This window comes from Chroicocephalus ridibundus, chromosome 1 (assembly GCF_963924245.1).
Source record: "Chroicocephalus ridibundus chromosome 1, bChrRid1.1, whole genome shotgun sequence".
In the NCBI taxonomy this organism is placed as follows: Eukaryota; Metazoa; Chordata; class Aves; order Charadriiformes; family Laridae; genus Chroicocephalus; species Chroicocephalus ridibundus.
In genome coordinates this window covers 72,406,715-72,433,633 of record NC_086284.1, presented here as the reverse complement: position 1 = coordinate 72,433,633, position 26,919 = coordinate 72,406,715, and the positions used below count along the sequence as shown (strand labels likewise).

The following is a 26,919-nucleotide window of genomic DNA, read 5'->3' as shown; positions in this document are numbered from 1 at the left end:
TAGACCAGAGGCTCCTACATGAAGCCTCTCCCATCTTGCTTTATCTGGCCTTACCAAGCTATACTGCTGGTTGTAGAGACACCTTGTGCTGGCAGGCTGATGGGTTTTGTTCCCACTAGCTGTTAGCTAAGCCTCGCTAGGGTGTTTTAGTGTTGCAAGTTTCAGAACAGAGTGGTGGTTGAACAAAAGCAAGTGACACTGTCATATAAGCAGTCCTGGAGGTCTTGAGGTGCTCTAAGCTCTCAATGTGCTGTCGTCTCCTGCCTGTTTGCCTACAAACATCAGCAGGGAGCTGTGCACATTTGCAGCTGCTGGGCCATGGCTAATTCAGACTGCATGGACTTTATCTCCAGCACTCAAGATGTGAAATATGAACTCCCCTGAAGCCCTCGATCAGGAAAACGTTCTGGTGTCTGAACCCTGATGTTTCTTTAGTATTTTGCTTCCTTTTCCCCTCTGCAGCAACAAACAAAAACCCATGTGAAACCTGCTGGGTTTTGTGTAGCTTGTTTGGCCTGTGTTGCTCCAGTATTTTTTGGCACGTAGCAATCGGTGTCAAATAAAGTTGTGTATTTACAGTGAGATGCTTTTATCATGCTTACTCAGCAAATATTCAGATGCAGGCAGGCTGTTGACCTTCTCTCTTGAGAGTGAAAAAGGTTTTTGTGCTTCCTGCAAAGTCTGTTGCTATTGGTGGGAAAGTCAGTCCCCAGGGTGAAGTGTCAGAATGCAAACGCTGTTCTGTAAGCCTTGAAAACCACACAAAGCAGAGCTTATTTCCATTCATGTATAATAATGCTAAGTTGCTCTGTTGTTATAGCATAACACAATTAACCACATCCTCCCCCGGAAGAATAATAAAGGTAGAAGAATAATAGAGGTTTTTGTATATTATGGTATTTTTAGACCCTGGGAGGTATTAAAACAGACAACTTTTACCTTGAAGAAAACAGCATTCTTCATTTGTTCTTGGTTTGCACACTCATGCAACATGAAGTTACTGGAGAAATGTCTTCAGGCATCATGCTGGTGCTGCCATCTAGTGCAGCTGGGTATCAGGAGAGCTGTGACACTTAGCTATTCTTCTGGCATGGTCTGACAGGTGGTTATTCGCTGTCCTCACTAGTTTGGACTGTCCTGATCCCTCTGTCTGCCCACACCCGCTCCAAGGCTGCCCTTTCTATTGTGCCAGCACAGCTGCTAGTGTGTGAAACCTGCTCAAGAACCAAACCAGCTGAAAAATAACTGCTTTTGTTGTTCCTCTTAGCCATCTTTTTTCCTAGGTAGATCTGTTTTCTGAACTGTCTGCCATCTAGGAACACAAAATACTTTTTTTTCTGGCACAGGAGAGGCAGGGAAGGCAAGGGCAGATAACTGGAATGGCATGAGAAGCATTGCTCCTAAAGCACAGCCTTGGAAGGGTTAAGCTGCTGTTTGATGGTCTGTGTTCTGGTGGCTGTACTGTTCCCAGCACTCAAGTATGGTCCTTTGTAGCCCCCACTGTAGATTGCAGTACTATGCCAGGAACACACTGAGATAACGTCTCTCTTCTCTGGCCACATATTTGGGTTTTAAGGATTTTTTTTCTATATGTGTTTCATCTGATGGACTTCAGTTCAGGTCAGGGGGCTGGGTGAAAAAGGTTGTATCCCACAGTAAGCAGCATAGTCTGAGACACCAGCTTCTGATGAGGGATGTTTTCTGGAACCGATACAACTTTTCTTCTGTTTGTACCTATTCCTTTATCGAGCTTCAGCACAATCTCAGCACTGTCTATCCAGCACATTAAAGAGAAAAAGATGATGGATCTTCATGAAAGAGATAGAAGCCCTGTGTAACTCCTTGCCAGAGGACACTGCGGAAGTAGGAAGACGACACGGGTTCCTGGAGAGACCAGACTTGGAAGAGAGATGCAATAGGAGGTGAATAAACAGACAAAACATAACAGGCTCAGGAAATTCCTGGTGCTGAGAGCAATTGGGGGCTAGGACAACACTGAGTTGGAGTTATGGTGTATGTTGGATGTGATCTTCCTCTTTATTTTTCTTAGTAGTCCTTACTAAGAAGAAGTACTGAGCTAGATGGTCTGAACCAGCACAGCTGTTGTCATGTTTCTATGACCTGAACTATAAAAGCAGTATAAGGATGGAGCTATTCCATCAAAATTTGCTACCACTGCTCTTGACAAACATTCCTTCACATCTTTTTTTCATGTCATTTATTGATGGTTTAATTCCATAAATGGCAAGTCTTGCAAGGAATCTTCTTGTCTGAATTATAGACTCCTTGAAATTCATCATTGTTGTCTACTTTTGTCTATCACTGCCTGTTTCTTCGTGTCAGCAAAGTTTGCTGTCATTGTCCATTATGTTGCTTCAACAGGCTCCAGAGTTGCTTTTTATCCTTCTGTGGATTTGTGATTTTGCCATGATTTCAGTAACCCCAACGAGCTGTTTGTTGGTTCAAGATATGGTATTTCCATTGTTTGTCGCCATATTCTGTGTCTTTTCAAACATTAATGGACCATCTGAAGGGACTATGTTCGTGAAAACCACCTGGAGACATTTTGCTAGAGCAGGTTCTACTTCTTTTGTCATCACTATTCTATTGTCTTAATCTTTGGAACATAAATATTTATTTTGTTTTGATGCAGGGGATACTTTTACTGCTTCCTATTGGATATTACATTTTGATGGAAACTTCTGTGTGTTTCTTCCTTCTCATTAATTTACCCAGAATTTCAGTCTTAAGAGGTTAGCTCTTTCTTTCCAGACATTGTTTGACTCGAATGACTAAACAGAAAACAAAGGAGGAAGTAATAATACGGAAAAAATAGGAGGTAGTAAACCCCCGTACCTGTAACCTCACAGACTTTTCTGTTGGCATGGTGCAAGGAGATGCATGGACTAGACCTAAACGCAGTTATAACAGTGTATTTGGAATTGAACTTCTCCTAGAGACCATACGAGCCTCTGAATAGTTATGACAAATACTACTTACAAGTTCCTTAAATTCCACCTTTTCAGCTATGATGGTAGGTGGAATTGTCCATAACAATGATGTGCAGATGCTATTTAATGGTAGGATTTCCATTCTAGGCTTTCTGTTCTCCAGCTCAAAAGAGCAACAACAAAAAGGGAAAAAAATTAATCGGAATTACTCATATCCACTTTAGGTGGAACATACGAAATATTTACTGGCAAATGGAATTTACAGTAAGGAGTTAGAGGTGAAGTCGATGGAAAAATGGTTACAGGTGGGAAGCTAATTGATTGGTTGACTGATTAACTGAAAGGAAACATAACCGAAAGGTATGCCCACTGAAGTGTACAATCTCAGAGTTTTTTTGCAAGTAATCTCAGTCCTCTTCATGCTGGCTAGAAGGGGTTATAGTAACATTGGTTACAATACTTAGTTGTGCATTTAAAATTTCTTCTGAAATCTGCAGATCAGGGATGTGTCCTTGCTTTCCTCATACTATTTCTTGAAAATGTAGTTGAGATGTGTGCTGTTATGCTGGGTTGATATGCTAATCTTCTATTGTGATGAATATGCTGGAAAACACGCCACAATCTTGTTAATTTTCTATTTTTTTTGCTAAGTGTAGGTAGTTTCCATCTAGATTTTAAGTGTTTACAACGAATGAATTTTTCTTTGATTTAGATTTTCTCATCAGACACATTCTTGCAGTGTAATTCAGTATTTTCTGAAACTCCATAATAAACTACTCCAGAAAGACAACACACTGAACAGAATAACTCAAGGACTTTAGTGCCTCACAACTATTTTTCAAAGAGTATGTAACGTACAAATTGCTTTACATATATGTTTCCTTCATTGGCTTATCAGCCACAGAGTTGCTGTTCTACTTATGACTACTTTTAAACTGTGTCTTTCGATCTTTAGCATATGAATTCATAGAAAAAGTCTGCTCTTGCTAGTGATGTGGAGAGAGATTAAACCAATTTTCTGGTTTTATTTTGTATGGTAGACTGCCATTTCTACTGATGTCTTAAAATTCAGACTCTGTGGCTACACAAAGGTCAGATCTGACCTGAGGTTTTGCTGGGGCAGAAAATCAACCTGACTGATAGAAACTTTACGCTGGCTTTGCAGTATCAATAAGTTTTATGATAGCAACAGGAGGAAAGTCTGTAGAAAGAGCTCTCCACACAAGCACTCTCATTCAGAAAACTAGGATAAATTAATTTGCATGAACATAGCATTATTTCTGTGATATCCTGCAGAGCTAGAAATGTGTCTGTGGGCAATGCCTTTGCCTGAATTTAGACTCACACCCCAACAAAGGGAAAGGGACAATCTAATATGCCTTTCTGGTTAGTGGCAGAAGGTGAGGACCTGAACACCTTCAGAGGGAGTTCTGCTCCCTAAATTGGCTACTCTTGACCCTTGCCATTGACTGTAGATAGAACTAATAGGAAATGCTTACTTCCACCCCCAGTCATGATGTAAGCTGGCTATCTGTTTTCTGAGAATAGATGCTAACGAAGCAGAAACAGCTCTGATGATACAAAAAATCTGAATGCATGGTGCGCCCCCGCTCATTTCTTCACTCTCATACTAGCCTTGTAATTAGAGCAGTCATCGGGAAACTGGTGACCTCTCTTGCCCTGAAGGAGAACATGCTCTTTCAACTCCTCCTAGGACACTTTCTGCTTCTTCTGAGGTACCTGGACCAATTTGTACCTGCTAGAGCAGTTTTGCATGTTGAAAGCAAATGTGAGGGAGGCAACCCACTTAAGAGGAGTCAGAGCCTCAGAATACAAATTTCTTATTAATGTCCACCCCCCACATGGCTTGAGTCAAATTCACTTTTGGCTGTTCTCTGTCTTCCCCACAATTTATAAACCCCAACATGTAGCATCCCAGTTTCAGTGGGCAGGGTGAAGGGCTCTTCCTGTGATGTAGAAGCCTCTACAGATCTTAGAAGCTGGGTCTTCGTGTTTCTGGATAAGTCTTCTGACTGAAAGCCTTGTCTGGGCACTGTGGATTGTTCTCGGTCTGAGCTGTAAATGATTTTACGTTGGAGAGAAATCCTTGTCCTTTCCAGAGGATGGGTTCTGAGTGTGTAGCGTGCCTGTCTTAAGCACAGAAGAGACTTTGAATGAGTTCAGGCAGTGCTGGACGTCGTATAGATGCGATTTTTTCCTGATGTGTGAGTCAGTCCTATTTTCTAAGTCTCAATTCAAGCAATATTTAGCTAGAAATACATGACAGTTGGAGCCTGAATGATAAACAATTTGTGGACATGTCTATGTTGTCTGGGCTTGCATGGCCTTTGGGAACAGCAAACTGACTCTATCCTTTATAATCACGGAATCTTCAGAGTTGGAAGGGACCGCTAGAGATCATCTAGTCCAACTCCCTTGCTAGAGCAGGATTGCCTAAAGCACATCTCTCAGGGCTGCATCCAGGCGGGTCTTGAAAATCTCCAGAGAAGGGGACCCCACAACCTCCCTGGGCAGCCTGTTCCAGTGCTCTGTCACCCTCACCGTAAAGAAGTTTTTCCGTGTATTTGAACGGAACTTCCTATGTTCTAGCTTGTGCCCATTGCCCCTCGTCCTGTCACTGGGAACGATTGAAAAGAGCCTGGCTCCGTCCTCCTTAAACCCACCCTTTAGATACTTGTAAACATTAATCAGGTCCCCCCTCAACCTTCTCTTCTCCAGGCTAAAGAGTCCCAGCTCTTTCAGCCTTTCCTCATAAGGGAGATGCTCCAGTCCCATAATCATCTTGGCTGCCCTTCGCTGGACTCGCTCCAGTAGTTCCCTGTCCCTCTTGAACTGGGGAGCCCAAAACTGGACACAATACTCCAGTTGTGGCCTCACCAGTGCAGAGTAGAGGGGGAGAATGACCTCCCTCGACCTACTGGCCACAGTCTTCCCTATGCAGCCCAGGATGCCATTGGCCTTCTTGGCGACAAGGGCACACTGCTGGCTCATGGATAATTTGCTGTCTACTAGGACCCCCAGGTCCTTCTCCTCAGAGCTGCTGCTTCCCAGCAGGTCCACCCCTAACCTATACTGGTGCTTAGCATTCTTCCTCCCCAGGTGCAGGACCTTACACTTGCTTTTGTTGAACCTCATTAGGTTCTTCTCTGCCCAGCTCTCCAGCCTGTCCACGGCAGCACGGCCCTCTGGAGTGTCGGCCACCCCTCCCAGCTTGGTATCATCAGCAAACTTGCTGAGGATACACTCTGTCCCCTCATCTAGGTCATTAATGAATATATTGAACAAAATTCAACCAAGTATTGACCCCTGAGGGACACCACTGTTTACAGGCCTCCAACTGGACTCTGTGCCGCTGATCACAACCCTCTGAGTTCTGTCACTCAGCCAGCTCTCGATCCACCTCACTGTCACCTCATCTAGCCCATACTTCCTCAGCTTCCTAATGAGGATGTTATGGGAGACAGTGTCAAAAGCCTTGCTAAGGTCAAGGTAGATGACATCTACGGCTCTCCCCTCATCCAGCCAACCCGTTATAACATCATAGAAAGCTATCAGATTGGTCAGGCATGATTTGCCCTTGGTAAATCCATGTTGACCACTTCCAATAACTTCCTGTTCCTCTACGTGTTTGGAGACGACATCCAGAATGAGTCGCTCCATTACCTTCCCAGGGACAGAGGTGAGACTAACCGGCCTGTAGTTCCCTGGGTCCTCCTTCTTGCCTTTTTTGAAGATTGGAGTGATGTCAGCCTTCCTCCAGTCCTCAGGCACCTCTCCTGTTCCCTATGACCTTGCAAAGACAATGGAGAGCGGTCTAGCGATAACATCTGCCAGCTCTCTCAGCACTCGCGGGTGCACCCCGTCAGGGCCCATGGATTTATGAATGTCCAGCTTGGCCAAGTGGTCTCTGACCCGGTCCTCCTCAACTATGGGAAAGTCTTCCTCTCTCCCGACCTTCCCCCTTGCCTCCAGGGTATGGGATTCGTGAGGGACGGCTTTATCAGTGAAGACCAAAGAAAAGAAGGCATTCAGTAACTCTGCCTTCTCTGTGTCTTCCACCACTAGGGCACCCGTCTCATTCATCAGTGGACCTATATTTTCCCTAGTCTTCCCTTTTCTGTTGATATACTGGAAAAATCTCTTCTTGTTGTCTTTAACTGCAGTGGCCAAGCTGAGTTCTGATTGAGCTTTGGCCCTTCTAATCTTCCCCCTGCATAGCTTTGTTATATCTTGATAATCCTCATAAGTTGCTAAGCCCCTTTTCCAGAGAATGTAAGCCCTCCTTTTTTTCCTGAGGTCTCTATTTAGCCAGGCTGGCCTTCTTCCCCGTCGGCTTGTCTTTCGAGACATGGGGATGGCCTTCTCCTGTGCTTCTAAGAGCACCTGCTTGAAGTATGACCAGCCTTCCTGGGCACCTTTGCTCTTCAAAACTGCCTCCCGAGGGAACACTCTCAACCATGCTCCTAAACAGGTTAAGGTCTGCCCTTTGGAAATCCAAGGTGGCAGTTCTGCTGGCTCCCCGCCTTGCTTCACCAAGAATTGAAAATTCTACCATTTCATGGTCACTGTGCCCAAGACGACCTCCAACCTTTACGTCCCCCACAAGACCTTCTCTGTTAACAAACAGTAGGTCCAGTAGGGCACTTCCCCTAGTTGGTTCCTTCACCAGCTGTGTTAGGAAGTTGTCTTCCACACACTCCAGGAACCTCCGGGACTGTTCCCTCTCTGCTGTGTAGTATTCCCAGCGGACATCTGGGAAGTTGAAATCCCCCACAAGAACAAGGGCAGATGATCGCGAAACCTCTGCCAGCCACTTATAGAATACTTCATCGGTTTCTACATCCTGATTAGGGGGTCTATAACAAACTCCCATCACGATGTCTGCCTTGTTGGCCTTCCCCTTAATTCTTATCCATACACACTCAACACTGTCATTCACACTGTTGAGTTCTAGACATTCAAAACCGCCCCTAACATAGAGGGCCACCCCACCACCTCTGGTCCCTTGCCTATCTCTTCTGAAAAGCTGGTAGCCATCAATTACAGCACTCCACTTGGGTGTGTCTTCCCACCACATTTGTGATGGCAACCACATCATAGCTTCCCTGCTGCACGATGGCCTCCAGCTTGTCCTGCTTCTTCCCCATGCTGCGTGCATTAGTGTAGATGCACTTCAGTTGGGTTAATTGTCCTGCCACTTTCTTGGGGGGACAGGCCCTGATTTGCACCTGATCATTCTCGGACACTACTGTAGTTACCAAATTATCACTACTCCTTGTGTCTATGCTGCCACACTATCCCCCACCATCGCTGAGACAGGCTGCAAGACCTTGCTATCACTTTTACCCATGAGCACTGCTATGTTGCTCCCAGGCACCACTTTTGTGATCCTGGTTTCGTCCCCATCCCCCATCAAACCTAGTTTAAAGCCTTATGAATAAGCCCTGCTAATTCTTGTCCCAGGATCTTTCTTCCCCTTCGGGTTAGGCTTCCCCCGCCTGATGCCAGCATGCCTGGTTTCCTGTAGATCAGCCCATGTTCAAAAAATCCAAAGTCCTGCCGGACGCACCAGTCGCGGAGCCAGGAGTTAATTTGCTGGCTCCTCCTATTTATCCCCTCGTCTACCCCTGCAAATGGTGGGATAGAGGAGAACACTATTTGTGCTCCCGATCCCTTAACCAGCCGTCCCAGGGCCCTAAAGTCATTCTTCATTGCCCTCAGACTTCTGGTACCTACTTCGTCACTGCCTACCTGAAATATCAGTAGCGGATAGTAATCTGATGACTGGACCAGGGAAGTGAGTTTCCTCCGTATGTCCTTAATTCTGGCCCCAGGGAGGCAGCTGACTTCCCTGTAGGATGGGTCCGGTCTACAGATAGGGCCCTCCGTTCCTCTCAGAAGGGAGTCACCTACTACAATAACCCTTCTTTCTTTCTTTGTTGAGGACGTCCTGAGGCGTGGGGGTGAGTGACGAGCACTGGGCATTTCACTGGATGGATCAGCTCCTCCATCCTCAATCGCCTGGTCCTCAATTTCCAGAGCCTCATACCTATTACGTAAGGGCAGTTGGGATGGTGAGGGGGGCCGTGAGAGGTTTCGCTTACCTCTCCGAGGAGGGATCTGACTCCACTCCCCCTTATCCCTTGAGTCCTCTCCTTCTGCCTGGTGACAGGAGGGAAGTGGGTCATCCACTTCTGATAGAGCCTCTTCCTGCTGCCTTTGCCTCAGGGTATGGCTCCACCAATCTATTTCATAGATTACTTCTTTCATAGGTTACTTCTTAACCTTTCTACCTCTTCCTTCAATTCAACCACCTTCCTGAGCAGATCATTTACGTGATCGCACCGTATGCACACAGTGTCTCTGGATCCCTGTGGGAGCAGTGCCAGACTCAGGCATTCATTACAGCCCGAGACCTGCACAGCCACATGCTTGCAGAGGAGCTCAGTCTGAGTTCCCATGTTCTTCCTCGCAGCAGCTTTTGACTGTTTTGCGGCCATGTTCTTTTCTCGTGCCGGGAGATGGAGGATCTCTGCTGTCCGCTTCCCTCACGCCCTGAGCCGGTGCCCTTGCACGCCGATGTTCCTCTGCTTGTGGTTGCCCAGCTTCTGCTTAGCTTAGACTCAAGGCTTCCAGTGACCCACCGTACGAAATGCTGCTCCTTGTCCGTTCGCTCGCCCTGCGGCGCCGCCCCGGGTGGCCCACGCAGGCTGCCCGCGTGCTGGGCGCGCAGCCGCCGCTGCGCTCCGGGACCGCCCGTTTAGAGCTGCCGCGGGTGAGGCTGGCTCCGCCCCCGCCGCCTCAGCAGCCGCCCGCGAGCTGCCGGTTCCGGCACGAGCTAGCCGCCTTTCCTGGCTACAAGAGCCCTCGAAAGAGCCCTTTGCCGGCCTTATCTGCCGCGATCCCCTTCCCCAGTGAGGCCTTACCTGCACTGAAGCTGGTCTCCACGGCGACTGCAGATAAAAATAACTTTTTTCCTGGATATTGGAAATGAATACCAGGAAAGAAGTCTCCTGCCAGTCTGCAACTTCTTTAAAGTAAGAAAATAGCAAATCTTATTACTGTCTGGATGTGCAGTGTGTCATCTCCATGTCACCTACCTGTCCTGTGACATCCCCAGCAGTGTGGACGTGCCTGCACTGAGGATGCTGAGGCAATATGGAGTTGGCCAGGGAGCATCCTCCGCTCAGCAACATAGACTATGAGTAGCGTGTTACGTAGTGTGCGCATATGTAATGTCACCTGAGGGTGCCAGACAATTCGTTTAAGGCACAAGAGCCTCAAGATCATGACTGAGCTAATCAATAATCTGCACACGGGCTGTAGCAGTCCCTCACATGCAATTATCCGAATGAACCATGCAGGGTGGCTGGCACTTGCTTGGGAGCCTGGTGCACAGTGCACGCTGACTCTGTGGAATCAAGAGCACGTTGAGGGCTTGATTTGTCAGTCTTTGCAGGACAGATATTCACTGAACTTATATGCAATTTTAATAATTTCTTATCATTTTTATTACTTACTTCTACTTCTGCATTAGGGATCTTTATTTACCCTGAGAGATACCAACAGGTACACGTTAGGTAATAAGAACTAAGCATCCTTGAATTTTTCTTCTTTTAGGCCTACTTGTTTCAACTGCTTTTTTGTAAAGATAAAGGAGGTGGAATATGGTTTATCTTTGACACTAAAGTGTCATTTCCCTGGCAATGGAAAAAAAGGAATTTAAACTCAAATAAGAGTTACCTCCCTTCATTTTTGTGTTTCTTCTGTTTCCCTATTAATGTAAGAAAATAACAACTATCATACCAGCTCACACAATCTCCCCCACCCCCTGTCCCCAGGTCTTTATTCTGTTGCTAACCAAAAGCACAGGCCATCAAAAACAGGCAAAGGAGAGGACGATGAACCTTGTCAATCATGTGGGATGGACATCCTTAAAGTAGCTTTTCCAGCATCTTCAATGGTGATCAATGTATCTCTCCTCCTGAAATTCGAGTCATGCCTTTCGAACCCAACTATGCATCTACTTTTGACGACTTCGTGTGGCACTTCACATGCCTGATCCTTTCCCTATTTCTTTTATCATAAGAGGTACTGAAAAATTGTTCCCTGTGTAATTTTTCCTCGTGCTGAAAGTCCTCCCTTTTCTCAGCTGCAGATTGCCAGTCAATCTGGCTTATCCTTGCAGCAAAAGCCCTCTGTACCTCTTATATCCTTACTGCTCTTTTTAGTAACTTTTTTCATGCTATTATATCCTTTTTGTCACTGGCAATCAGAATGATATATGCTGCTCAAGATAAGGATATGTTGCATCAGTGTAATAACATTTCCTGTTTTGTTATCTTCTTTTGCTAATAACTCCTCACGATCTGTTTGCCCTCTTGATAGCAGCTGAACATTGGCTGTTTTCAAAGAAAATCCAAAATGATCCCAAGATGTCCTTCCCAGGTAGTGAAAGCCGATCCCTTTCAATGTGTTGGTAAGATTATTTCTCCTAGAATATTTCTTTATGTAGATCAGTGGCTAACAATAGCAAACCAAGTAAACCATGAAAATTTATCCATTGTCCAAAAGCAATCATTCTGCTACAGAGCTGACTGACAGAGTGGCCCTTGGGTTTCAATTAGTTTCACAGGATCTAGGAAACTTCCAACATTTGGGTCCTGTCCTAGAGCCTCAGTCGTGGACTGGTGTGTCTGGGAGCCACAGGTAGTTAGTACAGCTGTTGGGCTCCAGCGTGTGAGGCTGTGATATGGTGAGAGGATGACAGAGGGACGTACCTCCTCATGTCGTACGATGCAGAGCATGCCCTTCACTGCTAATGTGGGAGGTCTTGGACAAGCTTGCTTCTGCAGGCTGTTAGCTGTCTAGGAACATAAGCCTAGGAAAAGTTTGGCCTGTGGTCACGGGCTCTGAGAGCAATCAGGCAGGAGAGCTTGAAACCTGCAGCTCTTGAAGGCACCGAGTTCCTCAGAAGCGGCTAGGAGACTGCAAGTTCTGCTGCTGGCCATGGAAACAAGGTGGAACAGAGAGGTTTCTAATCAAATACTTTTGGGTAAAAAAAACCAGACGTGAACTGACCTCCATTTCTGGCTGAATCCATGCTGAGGACTCACATTTCTAGTGTAGGCATTGATTAATTGTGGATTAAACTCACAGGGGCTCTGGGGGAGCTTGTGCTCCACTGCTTCAGAGAGCTGCCTCCCAAAAGTCATACATGGACCCAAAATCAAAAGAATAAATGGCTTTAGAAAATGTTTGCCTAGTGTGAAGAAACTCCACCATTCAGCACTGAATTTCTGCATAGTAGTGGGTTGCCTGTATTATATCACTTACATCCTACAGGGAAAGCAGATGGGGCAGGGTTTCTCCTAAATCTTCCCAGAAGCTGGTGCTTCTTATTGGCACCTGGCAGGCCAAATTGTTGTGCACAATGACCTCTCAAGTCTGTGAAATAGCCCTGGTGAAGACCTGCATGGGTTTGCAACAGGCCATAGTTACATACAGGTTGTTTTCCACGTAGAATCCTACAGAAATGAGGCATTTGACCCTGGGGGACAATAGAAAGGTGAGCATTTGATACACCAAGTCTATGTTATGCAGGGCGAGTAGGCATGGTGACCACAGATGTGAACAAATATCTCATTTTAGATTGACAGGAAAAGCAGCCTGGTTCTTGGAACAGCTCATCTCCCAAGAAGACTTGCAAGAAATCACATGGAGAGCTGCAAGAAGGTTTTCCATAAACAGAGGAGTTTTGCTTAGTGAAGGGAGAAAAAAAAAGGTTGTGTTGAGTTTATATTTTCATAGTGAAAGAAACAAGCCTGAAACCTCAGGTAATAATTGCTGGAAGGAACGATGCATGCCATTTGGTATCTCTGAAGCTTACAGAGACAGGAAACTGTCTGTGTTCCCAAAATTTCTTGTCCCTGGCCAAACTGGTTATATGCAGTTCTACAATAAACAGCCCGATTGCTGACATACTCTCTCCTCATTTTCACGTAACTGTCTGCTGGGAGCCAGGGCCACAGAAGGTTTTCATTCTCTAGCCCTCGCCCCTCTGGTTTTACAAGTGCTCTAAGGTCTAAGGGTTGGGCGTTTTAAGGATTTCTGAACTTTAGCAGGGGACTCCTTAGGGTCTGGGCATCTGGCTTCTTCAACTGTAACAAAAACTAACAAAAATGATAATTTTTTTATTCTAGCAAAAATAGGTTGGGTGACATTTCCTTTCCATAGGAAAAGTTCGGAAGTTCTAGTTTTCATGAGAAGCCTTGTTTTTCTTTCCAAAATACTTTAAACCTTCAAGGAGTGCAAGCTCCAAGTTGTAGCCGATCTGATAGAAAATACGAGATAATTATCACAAAAATGTTCTTGTAAAAACCCAGACATTTTCTTAAATAGTGGCATTATCAAAAATATAAATAATTTTTACAACTAAAGCTCTGCTCCTGCATGCTGTCAGTAAGTCATGACCCTCTTTTATCAGTAAAACATTAAATTCCAGTAATTCACATACATTAAGGAAAAAACAAGACTATTTAGTAAAAAGTCATTATGAACAACATCCTTTGTCAACAAATTATCTTCAATGACTTTCCAGAGGATCCAAATTCATTTTAGTTGTGTAAATTAGTAAGAACTGTGTCTTTCGCATCCAAGTGATGATTTCCAGAATGCCATGTATTTGTAGAAGTGTCTTCCTAAGAAATCATGTAGAAAAAACCCCTCATTCTTAGTCAAGAGGTCAGATAGGAATAACAACAATGTGCTGAATAATCTTCTGTTTCCACAGTAATGGGAAATAGAGCGGGTGCTGCACAGGAGGTTAGCTTCCTGCGCACTCCGAGAGGACGGTTGGCTGTAAGGGCCTGGGACTTCTGGTATTAGTCTATGCTGTTGCACCAAGGAATGACCTCTTGGATCTAACGGTCTTTGACTTTAAATTTGGAAAATTTCACTTATGCACATCTTTTCTGTGCCCTGAAGTTAATTGGACACAGGAGGGCTGGTTTATTAGTCTTTTCTTTTGTGGATAAACTTTGGATAGGTTCCTTGCCCAAAGATACTTGCCTGCTCAGACTCACTCTCATCTCTGTACTGTACGGCATTCTGGTACCCAAGGACAGGACCACCTGTGGGAATGGAAGATCCTGGAGACTCAGTGGAGTATTTTTATTTCCGTAAGGGCAACAGATGTACTGTACCGATCCTCTGCTGGTGGGTTTTGTGGTCTTCCCCCCGGGGATCTTGCTGGCGGCCCGGTGACATTCAGAACAGCTGCTGTTATTTTCATTCTGGCTGTCTGAATCCAGCCTCTGTGGGATGGTGGCGCAGCTGCTTTCCTTTTGGGGCAAGGCATGGAGCAGAGAAATTGAGAACTGCTTTAGAACGGGAATCTGGTTTTAAGATACAAAGGCTTTGGGGTTGGTGTCAAGATTTTTGTTTCAATATTGTCCTTAGCCGGACTACATAACTATCATTGTTAAGATCTTTTATAAACTGCTGGTGATCAAATAACTTCCCAAGTAGCACATCAATGTGCAACCCAAAGGTAAGTACATGCCAGACACATTAAAAAGGGCAGATATAATTATTGTTACTTTAGCCAATTGCTTCCTTCAAGGTATTCTCACCTCCATTTTTGCAGCATCTGAACTTTAGTGGCAGCTGTAGTGGAGCTGAAAACTCAATAGCTCTGCCTTGGTGGGATGAAGGAGAAAGAGGACTACGCTGAAAGTACTGATGGCTTTGTAAGACTTAAATTCTTATTAATCTTTTTATGTCCACATGGACATCCTCACCTACTGTTCTGTGGCACCCTGCCATGACAGTTGACTTTGGCTGACTGCCAGGTGCCCACCAAGCTGCTCTATCACTTCCCCTCCTCAACAAGACAGGGGGAGGAAATACTATGAATAGTTCATGGGTTGAGATAAGCACAAGGAGATCAATTACTGTCAAGGGCAAGTCAGACTCAATTTGGGGAAATTAACTTCTTGCCAATTAATAACAGAGTATGGTAGTGAGAAATCAAACCAAACTAAAACCACCTTCCCCCTACCCCTCCCTTCTTCCCAGGCTCGACTTCACTCCCAACTCTTCTACATCCTTCCCCCGAGCAGTGCAGGGGGATGGGGAATGGGTGTTGTGATCAGTTCATAACGTTTTGTTTCCGCTGCTCCTTCTCACGCTGTTCCCTTGCTGCAGTGTGAGGTCCCTCCCACGGGAGACAGTCCTTCACAAACTTTTCCATCGTGGGCTCTTCCCATGGGCTACAGTTCTTCACGAATTGCTGCAGTGTGGGTCCTTTCCATGGGGTGCAGCCTTCAGGAACAGGCTGCTCTAGTGTGGGTCCCCCACAGGCCACAGAACCTGCTGGAAAATCTGCTTCTGCATGGGCTCCTCTCCATGGCCTCAGTTCCTGCCAGGAGCCTGCTTCAGCATGGACTTGCCATGGGCAACAGCTTCTTTCAGGGCACGCCCACCTGCTCCACTGTGTATGTCTGCTCCACCATGGTTCTCCATCGGCTGCAGGGCAACAACCTGCATTACCGTGGTCTTCTCCATGGGCTGCAGGGCAACTTCTGCTCTGGCACCTGAAGCACCTCCTCCCCCTCCTTCTTCACTGACCTTGGTGTCTGCACGGTTGTTTCTCTCACGTTGTCTCACTCCTGTCTCACAGTTGTTGTGCAGCAGTTTTTACCCTTTCTTAAATATGTTATTGCAGAGGTGCGCTGATGGACTCAGCTTTGGCCAGTGGTGGGTCTCTCTGGAGCCAGCTGCAACTGGCTCTCTCCAACATGGGGGAAGCTCGCGGTGTCTTAGAATCATAGAATGGCCTAGGTTGGAAGGGAACTTTCAGATCATCTAGTCCAACCATCAACCTATCACTGACAAAACCCAGCACTAAACCATATTGCTAAGCACTATGTTTACCCGTCTTTTAAATACCGCTGGGGATGGTGCCTCAGCCACTTCCCTGGGCAGTCTTCTCACAGAAGCCACTCCTGCACCCCCTCAAGTCTTGCCACATAAACACAATACACTCTGGTTAGGCATGTACCCCCCAACAGTGTCTTCTTGGGATAACTGTCTCAAACTTCTCTAAGAAAAGAACCAGCAGAGCTATTTGGGGGCCAACCCATTCGTCTTTATCCCAGTGCGGGTGGTAATAGGACTGCATGATTCATGATAAAGACTACGGGCAACTCTTAACCTTGGAGTAAGAGGGTCCATCCCCATCAGAATATTACGACTCTTGAAAAATCTTCTAATTTCTGTTTTGCACAAAGCATGAGGTGCCTATGCTAGCCACAAGTAAGGCACCACAACACAGGGGAACAGGAAGGATAGTGTAACCTCGGTAGGGTGGATCCCCACCAGCTGAAAAACATTAGACCTACCATTAGACACACCCAACAACAGCTTTCCCTGCCACCTGGCCATTTGCCAACTCCACCAGCGTTACCTAGCTTGGCCTCAACAAATGTAGATAGTGAAACCTTCCCTGCCAGGGTCACTTCTGTCCAGGTGTCCCCTATTGTGTGCAAGACAGTCTGCAAGCAGGGTGCAAAAAATGTACACAGAAATTATTTCCTGGCTAATAGAGGTAGGTATTAGGCACCCAGAACTAATAGGCTGCTAGGCTAAGCATTACTTCTTGAAGCAGAGTGAACCCTGATGTTGCTGAGTTGCTGTTTTGCTATTTCTGGTTTTTATCTCAGGATTTTATCTTTTTTCATGTCATCATTTTTTCTCTTGAATGCTTGAATCCCTAACTCGTATGATCTCAATAACTTCATTCGATCTGGGTTTTCACTTTTTGTATCTAGCATGGCTTTAACTTGCATACTTTTCACAGCTCAGGAGTCATTTTGCCAGTGCAACCGAGTTAAGTTCATACAGCCATGCTGCACCAAACCCAGCCACTGAATCACAGACATCTCTGGGCCATTTACTCCTAGTCCTGGTAAGGATCTGTGGGGCCATCTACAGCATCTTGATACCAATACCAGATTTTTCTTTAAGGTCTAAAACCTAATGGCAGCTCCACTAGGTTCCCAGCAAGCTCTTCCAGTGGTTCACTAGCTTTCCTGTTAAAAGATTTTTCCTGCTAATCTTGCCTAACTATTCCCTGCTTCATTTAAGCCCATTACTTCTTGACCTCTTTGCTTGGAGAACAGATGATTCTCTTGCTTGTTGGAGTGCTGTGCCTACAGGCTGTCAAAGGAGCATGAGGCATCTAAGTCCCCAAAGAAATTTCTTGCCATTTTTATGTAAGCACATTTTTCCATATACTTATCAAATAGGAATTTTTTAGAAGCTGGACCAAAAGTTACAAAGCCTTAACATGGATTATAGCTTCTTATGAAAGCTGCGGGATGGCTTGTGCTCAGCTGGCAACTGTACCCTTTTGTCAGGAGCTCAGTTTCCCACCTCCATCATGATCTGGGAAGAACCTGGACATGGGGAATGGATGAAGGTCTCTTCTGAGTTGCGGAGCAACACAATAAGCATCTCTGATTATGTTTCAGTGGGCTTTATGACAGAAGAACTCATTCTGTATCCGGGCAATGGAAGTTAGTTTGACCCGAATGTATTTAACATTTCCCTGGAGTAATCTGACATGTTTTGGTGAGAGGATGCTGAATCTACCACTGAATGCAGATGGTTGCTCCAGTCTTTTTGTCTGAGTCTCTAGAAAATGGTGTCAGGAAATGAGGAAGGTCTTGATTCCAATGAAACTGCACAAACCTGAGCAGGGAGTGGTTTGTGAGCTTTTCAAGGTAGGGATCTGAGCTGACCCCAAATGGTTGGCTATTGTGAGATTTCATTGTTGCAGGGTTGGGTTTTTTTGAGCTCTTTTGCATTATCTGTGTCATATGGGAAGTGCAACCCCCAGGCCACTTCAAAGTAAATGCTACACCAAGAACCGGGGAAAGCATGGGTGTGACAACAGTAAGATCTTTACATACTGGTGTATAATTGCTACATCTTTGTGTACTGATGTGGAGATGCTGCATGCTGACAGCAGAGTCACAGGAACATGGGAAGTGATAAATGGTATTCATAACGCTGCCAGGGAAAAATTAGAGTTGGGGAATGACCGTAGCATAAAATCTTTGGTTAAAGAAAGAATGAACAGTTGGTTCTCAAAATCTCTTTAGGGGTTATTCTGTTAAGATATATGAACTGATTTGTCTGCTGGAATTTGGCTGATTTGGTACTGAGCTTACCCCTTTAGATTGGCTGCTGCGCAAGACGGGGATAGTTTGGGACCTTTGGTCTGATGGGTCCAGGTTTGGTGCTGATGTTTGGAAGGTTGCTCAGGAGTCTTGAACAGTGCTCCCTGAAAATGTCTTTCAGATGTTCGGTGGCTTGTACGGTCTCCTGAATACCTGCTCCGTACACTGGGTCATGTCTCTCTGTACACTGTGTACACTGGGTCATGTCCACTGCTGCGGCTACTTCTCCCTCTCCTCTTTCTTTCCCAGAGTTGCTTGTGGATTTCCTGTGGAACGGCCCTGCCCCTCCAGCCTTCTTTCCCTCAGAGACTTCATTTAGCTGCTGGTGCAGACAACTGGTTTCTCAGCAGCCTTCTTTTGTCAGCTTGACTTCAGTGAAGCAGTTTCCTTCACTGAAAACTCTTCCTGGTGCTCCAGGGACTTTAGAGCTGTTCTCCGGGAGCTGCTGCCTGACTGGACAAGGCAAAGCTGTCACTTGTTTTCAAACAAAATCTGTTTCCAAGCACCCTCTACTGGCTGAGTGTCTCTTCTTTGTTCTCCCCGGGCATGTGAGAAAGCCAATAACCAGCCAGCAGATTTATTGGAGTATAATCATGCTGAAATGTAATAACTTGTGATTAATGGAAAACCTGTGCTATTGGTAAAAGATATCTGATTAATTGGAACTGTGAGATGTCATTTCTGATAGGTACCTAAGGTTCCTACAGTAGTTTGCATTTTCTGCTCAGTTCAGTGGGAGGTGTCTCAAAATGCAGCTGTCTGTCTTGCTCCTACAGATATGAATTGCACAAGCCAGTTAAAAAGAGTTCCCAGTAATATCTGGTAGAAGCTACGGCAGAGAAATAAGTGCAAAAGACCCAGCCAGAGAGAGCAAGCCACTTCTCTGCTTTCTGAGTTTTCCAGATGGTAGGTTGAATTTTTATATTATCATTTAACCAAAAATAACTGATGCTGCTGGAAATAGTGAGAAGTATTTTAGAAGAAAGTTTATTTCAGTTCATTTATGTGCTTCTTTATCTCAAGAAAAAATATTAGGTTTAAATAGGGGATACACTTATGTGATAGACAAATAATTTTGGGAACAGCATAAAGGCTTATCTTATAATGAAGTGTATTTAGAAATGGATTTGTCCTCAGTTTTCTGGCAGATATTTTTACTAATTATTCAAAGACACAGAAAATATTTACTGTGCAATGGATTTTTCAGAGTTTAGTATATTTATGTACCTTTTTTCTTCAAAATAACTTGTATGAATAATGTGTATATCAATTCTAGCATTTCCATACTTAAATATTGGAATTCCTAAATTTTGCACTTACAGATGTAACTAGTGTAGGTGTTAACTATTGTGAGTGCTAGTTCTGGAAGAAGTTCAGTGCTCCTGCTGCTATTTTAAAAGCTCATTTTCAGTCAGAATGGGTTTTCTTGTTTGATAAAAGAATGAAAATAACTTTCAAAAGGTGAATAAATGAATTTTATGTCTTAGTAAACAAATTTCACGCAACTGCTATTTCATGATATGTTTACACTGTAAAGTCTGTTAGGCTTTTGAAAGTAGAAATTGCAATACCGTTTCCAAGTTTTATTAGGTTGTAAGGTATGGTACCTTTATAATGTTTGTTCACTTATATAAACAGTACTATAAACAGTTTGTTGCCACATACAGTTTTGGAAAAAAAATCACAAATATGTTACTAACATAGTTGCCTTTGGAGAAGCAAGGAGTTAAGCCCTATAAACTACTACTTCTGTAACAAAACTAGGGGGTTCCCAGTTCTTTCATCTTCCTTTTGTATTTGATTTTAGGGGCTAGGTTTTGACATACTCAGGTAGTTATCCCAAACCTCTGTATTTGGATCTAGTGCTTTTTCAGCATCATTCTGAAGTTTTCCTTCACAGAGCTTAGAATTAAGCACATAACATGCAGTTATTGTGAGCTATAGGAAGAAAGAGATTTATGGAAAATCTCTCCTTTTCCTTTTTCCCCTGGATATTAGCAGTCTGAATTTATGGTATACTGAGGACCCAACAATCTGTTATGCAGATTTTACTTCAGACTAATGTAATAAAACATAAGTTCTAAATACCTCTGCAAAAGCAGTAAGACAACTCAACTATTTGCAGAAATCATGTCCTTTGTCTCTCAGTGCTTCAAGCTACAGGAACTTCTTCCTTTTGATTGTGAGACGTGAGGTGTCTTAGTGCCTTTGTCCTGTGCCTCATAATGCCCTTTTCATTTGATGGAGATGTGGGTGCTTTCATTTTGCTTTGCACCGAGTAATGCCACAAGCTGCCAGGCACTAGTGAATCAGTCCGTCTCTTTCTATTTGCTGTCTAGAACTGCAATCTCTGCCTCGGTTTTTACTCACGTAATCTGGCAGTTTGCTGCTGACTTTGGAAATTGCAAACAGAATCACATTGTTCTTTGAATTGCCTGAGCTCTGTATTTTCAGGAAACGTTCCTCTTTAATTAGAGCCCCATATATTGCATGTATTCACACAGACAAACCCCAAACTCTACTTAAACTACCACCAATACATGGCAACTTAAAAACGGGGGGAAAATCCATAAAGCAATCAGAGTTAGGTGGGGAGAATCTGTCCTTTCAGTACAACTATTTTGCACTGTTTTGGTGCAGGCTGGTAGCCCAGTATGTGTAAGATCTCTCAAAGACATACTTTTTCAAGAAACAGAAGGGTAAAAGTACAACAACTGTCAAATACGATGACAGGCAAATGTAAATTTCTTACTCCTGGATCATTCTGGCACTTGTTAGAAGAGTAGGTGAAGGCAAGTAATTGGCTGCCACTATTCCTGGACAAAACTGTATCTCAAAAATGGAGAAGCACAGCTCCTTGCAACTTCTTGTTAATCGCCATCCTTCCATTTCTAGGGCTGCAATAGCACTGTCAATAAGGGACTCGCCAGTATCTCCAATAGTGGTATCAGTTGTGGTGAAATACAATATAGACACGTACAAATAAAACATGAAATGAGAAAGAACCTGATTTCAGACAATCTCCATATCTAGTCTATGAAACTGGTTTTCCTTTGAAAGTCAGTTGTTTTACTTTTTGTCATCTTGCTGAAGTATCTTCTTGTTTAAACAAAAGAGCTCTGAAAAGTAGTAGGCCATTTAGTATAACTGCTGATATACCTCATTGGGGGCAAACAGGTTTGTGAAACAAAAACAAACACTTGAAGGGAAAAGGCTCCCAGCAGAAAAGCCATATTCTGAATATTTTTTATGTCTATTTAATTGCTCAAATACTCTAATGGCATTAAATTCTATTTATTATACGGCTTAGAGTTCTTCACTTAGCTGATTGATTGTTAGGGTCTGTTTGGAGACTTCACTGCAGAGACTCGGTTGATATAGATGTACCTAATCTCAGTTGTACGAACCAGCCCTACTGGAGCTAGTGTTTTGCATATCATGTTTGTTTGCGTGTATACACATACGTGTATTTCGCATGCTGTAGGCATTCAGAAACTGATGGCACAGTGCTCTGGAAGGCTGCATAAGTACCCTTCGGAGGGATTCACCTTCCCTTGCTATACCACTAGTTCTGACTATGTATATACCCTGCTGCAATCCCAGATGCGTCGGTCTGTCCCTCTCTGAAACAAACGAGCCATTCCAAATGTATGTGGGTACCAAATAGTTTAAAGTCAGCTTGCAAAACGGGACATCTGGATGGACAGAAGGACCCTTTAGGAAGAAAAGGTCTCCTCTGCACAAGCCAATGCTAAATAGCAAAGTCACAAGTAACTGGAGATGATGAATTATTGGGAATGATCAGTAATGGCTCTTGTGAGCTGCAAGTGAAAAAAGTAATTTCTGTGAGAACAAACAAGTGAGACATAGGGTAACCAAAGCTGATTTGGATCAATAAGATTAGGTACAGTAACAGGTAGTGAAAGATAGTTAACTACAGTGGAAATTACTGCAGAGAATGAAGAGGTGTTTGAGAGCAGATCTATATCGTAACAAGGCTCAGTGAAACTAAGTCAAGGAGCCACGACCCCATATCATTTTTCAACTGCGATCAAAGTAGATCTTAGCTGGTGAATGAAGTCAAGCAAGTTGCTGGCAAATACAGGACCTGTTTAGGTCCTGAGCTGGATCCAGGCCTCTAATAATCCTGCTATGTGAAACTCAGCTCCCCGTTCCCACCTGCTGATCTAGTGTGCTTCCTGGGAGTCCCAGAAATAAGTTCTAGGAGCAAGCCTTCTGCTTTAAAGGATGAACAAAGAAAAATGCTTTGCTGTGTTGAAGCTGTGAATATTTGTTGTGTGCTGTTTTGCTCTGTATCTTTCTTCCCAGAGGGCCTATCCTGTCCCAGGTCACTCCTGAACCCTCTTCTGGGCCAGCTCATTCATTCCTTCCAGGGCATAACTCCTGATGTTTGTTGTGTTGAAAAGTACCTCCTAAAAATCTATTAACCTGGCCTAAGTTTTCCTTAAAATTAAAGAAGTCAATAGACTGCATGTGCTTGTATGTGGTGTTTTTCTCCAGCTCTAATGAAAGTGAGCATTGCTGATGCACAATGCTTCTAGGAGCTCCTGGCTGGTTACTTGCTTCCCATAAAAAGCACGACATCAGCCTTGCCATGACATTAAAGCTGGGATGCTGCTTTTTCAGTCTAAACCTCATCTTTTCTGTGATTTGTGAGTATCACTGCAAAATATCTACACTTAAATTCGCACGCTTTTCTCTTCCAACACTAAGTTCTGTTATTATTTTTTAAAGTTTTAAGAATAAGCCTCTGGATGTTATTAAACCCTCTAAAAGAAGAAACTTTCCATGCCAATAAAAAGCAAATGACATTTCTGAAAGCTCAAAATCTAGTTTGTTCTGAATTTCAGACTTGGCAAAAATGTAGGTCTTGATAAGGTCTGTCAATGTTTGTTTAGTCTGGAAATCCTTGGCACTGAAATAAAAATTCCTTGCCGTAAGTGTGACGACCGTACTTACTCTGCCTGTACATTTCTTGCCTATTTTTCACTACTTCTCTTGTGCTTACTATCTGCAAGATAAATTATAACTTGTTTCTAATGTGATTTCTCTTGAAAACGTATCTGCCATCTGTAGCACCCTGGGACCGCTTCTTCCTCACGCATGACGGTAGAACCCACCGCTCTGTGATCTGCAGTGAAGGACAGCATTCAAGCGAAGGCTTTATTAATGGTAAGTAGAATGCTAACAGCTGCGTAGTATAGCTGGATTGCGTGTCTGCTGTCTCCTGAGTTATCCTGAGATTAGGTCAATTTAGTATCCACAGACAAATAACCAGTTTCTTTAATAAAGGGGATTGCTGGAGGGTGCCTGGGCCGCATGGCAACTTGTGAATTACAGGTGCATATCAATTAGACACAAATGAAAACATCAGTAAGGCATGGGATCTGCCCTACTGCTGTTACTTGAATATAATATATGTTCCTTTCCAGTCAATTTCTTCAGTTCCCCTTCAGGTTAGCATTGCTGATGACGCTCACCTGGTTTTGTTCTTACTGTTAAATGCTTTCCTAGAGAAGCACTCACTGAAGATACCTCCACCTCTGTAGAAAGCCAAAAAGGTGTTATGTACCTAAGCAGTTGATTGGATGTAAGCTTAATTCAAAGCCAGGGTATATATTGTCAAATCCAGGACCTATCCTTTTCTAAATTGAGGTATAATTTTTTCTGCATTGGACTATGAAGGGAAAGCCAATGTACATTTGGCTTCCTTAAAAAAAAAAAAAAAGCAACTAAGCAAGAAGAGGCCTCTGCCTGAGGCCCACCGTGGCAGGGTAATTCCCCCGCCCCCATTAAACTAAGTCATAACAGTAGTTTCAACGGAACATCAACTATTGCACTGATTATAGAGCAAAGAGGATCATCTCAAAGCTGTAAAACCACTGCTACACACACACTCTGTACAGAGCAGCTCGCATGATGCAGTTTATCATTGCACGATACCATTATCTGTTAGCAGATGTACATCAGTGCCATGGCAGTAGCATAACTGGTACAGCCAGAGTATATTCTGAGATATCAATGTTTTTCTTTTTGGTTTAGAAGTATGATGGGATGTGTACATCTGATCTTCCTATCTGCCTTCCTCTCAGTTTCCATGACAGCCGAAACATGTAAGTTTCATTTTAAAAATACTTTCTGATGAGGTTTATTCTGTAGGAACGTGTAGGCTGTTCCCAAATTGTCAATTTTTTTAACACCTAAAATTAGCTAGTTTTCCTCAAGCCAAAAATCACCGTTGCAAATCTAGCTTTATGTGTTTTCTCTGTATATTAAAATGCACCGAGTACTGTCCATTTCTGTGACGTTAAGCCTAGGTTCTACTTCTGCTCCTTGGCATCTCTGCAAGCAGAAAGAAAAGGGTCTTTTTGAAAGGATTTGGGAGTAGCCGGTGTTCCAGGCCAGTCTCCAAGAGCACGATTAAGTTGCCCTGAACAGGGCACACGTGTATGCACCTTGCTGAACCAGGGACGTAACTGGGCGCTTTGCTCTCTAAAAATGCTTGTTAATGTCCTGGTTTTGAGGTGGTAATACACAAGTGCAATGTAACAATAACACTTACCTGCCTATGGGGGATGTTCAAGACAGTAAGCTCTTTCTGACGGGTCAGGTCTGTTGACTCAGCTATATAATGCTGGCCAGTGCTGACCGGTGACGCACCATTACATAGCACTCATGTAGTTCTAGTCTCCAGCTGAGCTGTCTGAAAAACATTATAAGATATGATCTCTAAATATTTCTCCATATTCTCAATTTTACAACACATTTTCAAACACATTAGATTAATTAAGAGGCCAAATTCTGCTGAAGAAATTGCCAAGATAATTTTCACTGATGTCATTGAGTTTAGATGAGGCCTCTTATTTTCTATGTGTTCCCTCTCCTCCTCTTTTTCCTGGAAGAAAGCTGTATTTCCAATATACTCTTCCTTCGGTGGGGCAATGCCCGCTTTCCGGACACCCCTCATACATCCCACTATACTTGCAAGGCTCATGGGTAGGAATGCTGTTAAAATGGTGGGCCTGGGGTTACTCATACCTGATGTGGCTAACTTAGGTGCCTGAATTAGTAAGCGAGGAGACAAGTAATGTCAGTAGAGAAGGTCCGCTTCTTTAGAAAGAAGCATAGCAGAAGCCAAGTGTTCACCATGTAGAGAGACTCACCACCTGATTTGTGCACCTACGTGTCTAAAGCCAGGCAGTGGCAATACTCCCACAAAGTGTGATTTTTGATAGAGGTTCTCTACTTTGTTTAGCTATTTGGTTACCTACTCTCATTTTCATGTTCCCTTACCTACTATAACTCCTTTGCCAATCTCCATCTCTGTGCAGTCTCCCTCCTGGCTTATTTTCTCATCTTTCTCTTCTCCAAAATGCAATTTAACTTTCAGATTAGCATTTCTGTTTTCAGCAGCCAATTCACTATTCAGGTGCCTGGGCACTTAAATATCTGTCATAATTGTTTGATTCAAGTTTCTCTGGACCAGTTTCAGTATTCAAGAGTAGAAATATACTCATTTGAAAAAAAAATAAATTAGTGCCTTACTGCCAACTCCTTCCTCTTTTTTCTTTTGTGTGAGCGTGTGTGGGTTTCTTCCTATGCTTCTTATTTGTCTCTTATTCCTTTCTGGCATCTATTCACCTTCCCATCAGATTCTTCTTTCAGTCTGTTACATTTCATTCACTTTTTTCACATTTCTGTGAACTATGGAGAGAAGCTCTTCTGGCTTTTGTCTTTTTTGGGTTTTTTTGATGATCTTATCTGCAGGCTTCCTCCTTCTTCTAGTTTTTTCTTCAGTGAAAGAAAAAAATTCTTGATTTCCTTTTTATGTATTAAAAAGACAGAGCAAAAACTCTTTTCTGTTGATAAATATTATTTATACTGAAGTAAGGAAAGCTAACTTCATAGTACAGCATTAAAGCCAGTGCTTTTCTGTCTGTGTTTAAATTCCTGTTTTGAATAAAACCAGGTTTTTAAGCAAAGATTTGTGTTAAGAAGTTCATTTCAAGCAATCACTGTTTTTCAATTAAAACAACATATTTTTTAGTGTATTTCTGGTTTGAATCTAGGGTTGGGGTTTTTTTTCCTTCTGTCCCACACATTAATTACTATTTTTGCAAACAAATGACTCAATAACTCAAGGTAAAAATGTCTTTCTTTATCCAGTGGGCATAAGTTTGCTATATATAATCTCTGAAAACTCAAGGAAGGTAATTAGAGGCACATGGCTGGCTATTGATCCAGGAATGCTAAGTTCAGCTCTGTCTCAGTGGGGCTAAGGTTTGATTAATCTGGTATTTTTATCTTTTGTTCATTTGCAGTTGATGCAATGGAAAGTGAGGCTTTAGTTATAAAATGTCCCCGATGGAGTTCATCTGTGAAAGTGACCTGGTATCACATGGATACTAACAAAATAATTCCTCCAGAAGAAACGGGATCACGAATATTTTCCTTAAATAGATTTCTTTGGTTTCTGCCAACTTCTAGGGAGGATTCTGGAAACTACACTTGTGTTATACATTTGTAAGTGCAACATTGAAAAGTGAAAAGCATAAGACTGCTTATGCCCCCCATGCCCCCGCCATGTTTTATAATACAATCTAATTATTATCTGTGGAAATGATGCCTTTTTTTCATGGTATACACAAATTCATTTAACTTTTCATTCTGAAATTGCGCTT

At 43.5% G+C, this 26,919-nt stretch overlaps 1 protein-coding gene across 2 annotated transcripts in view; it reads left to right on the top strand.

Annotated features, from left to right (window-relative positions):
- Positions 1–26,919, top strand: part of IL1RL1 (interleukin 1 receptor like 1) — a 56,605-nt gene that overhangs the window by 9,410 nt on the left and 20,276 nt on the right. Inside the window, exons 3-6 of one of the 2 annotated variants that reach the window (XM_063339195.1) lie at positions 18,994–19,123; positions 23,315–23,410; positions 24,281–24,351; positions 26,560–26,761. In XM_063339195.1, coding sequence (XP_063195265.1) covers positions 24,285–24,351; positions 26,560–26,761 — 269 coding nt within the window. In that variant the 5' untranslated portion in view covers positions 18,994–19,123; positions 23,315–23,410; positions 24,281–24,284. The remainder of the gene's footprint in view (positions 1–18,993; positions 19,124–23,314; positions 23,411–24,280; positions 24,352–26,559; positions 26,762–26,919) is intronic. The other variant, XM_063339199.1, reaches the window with a different exon arrangement.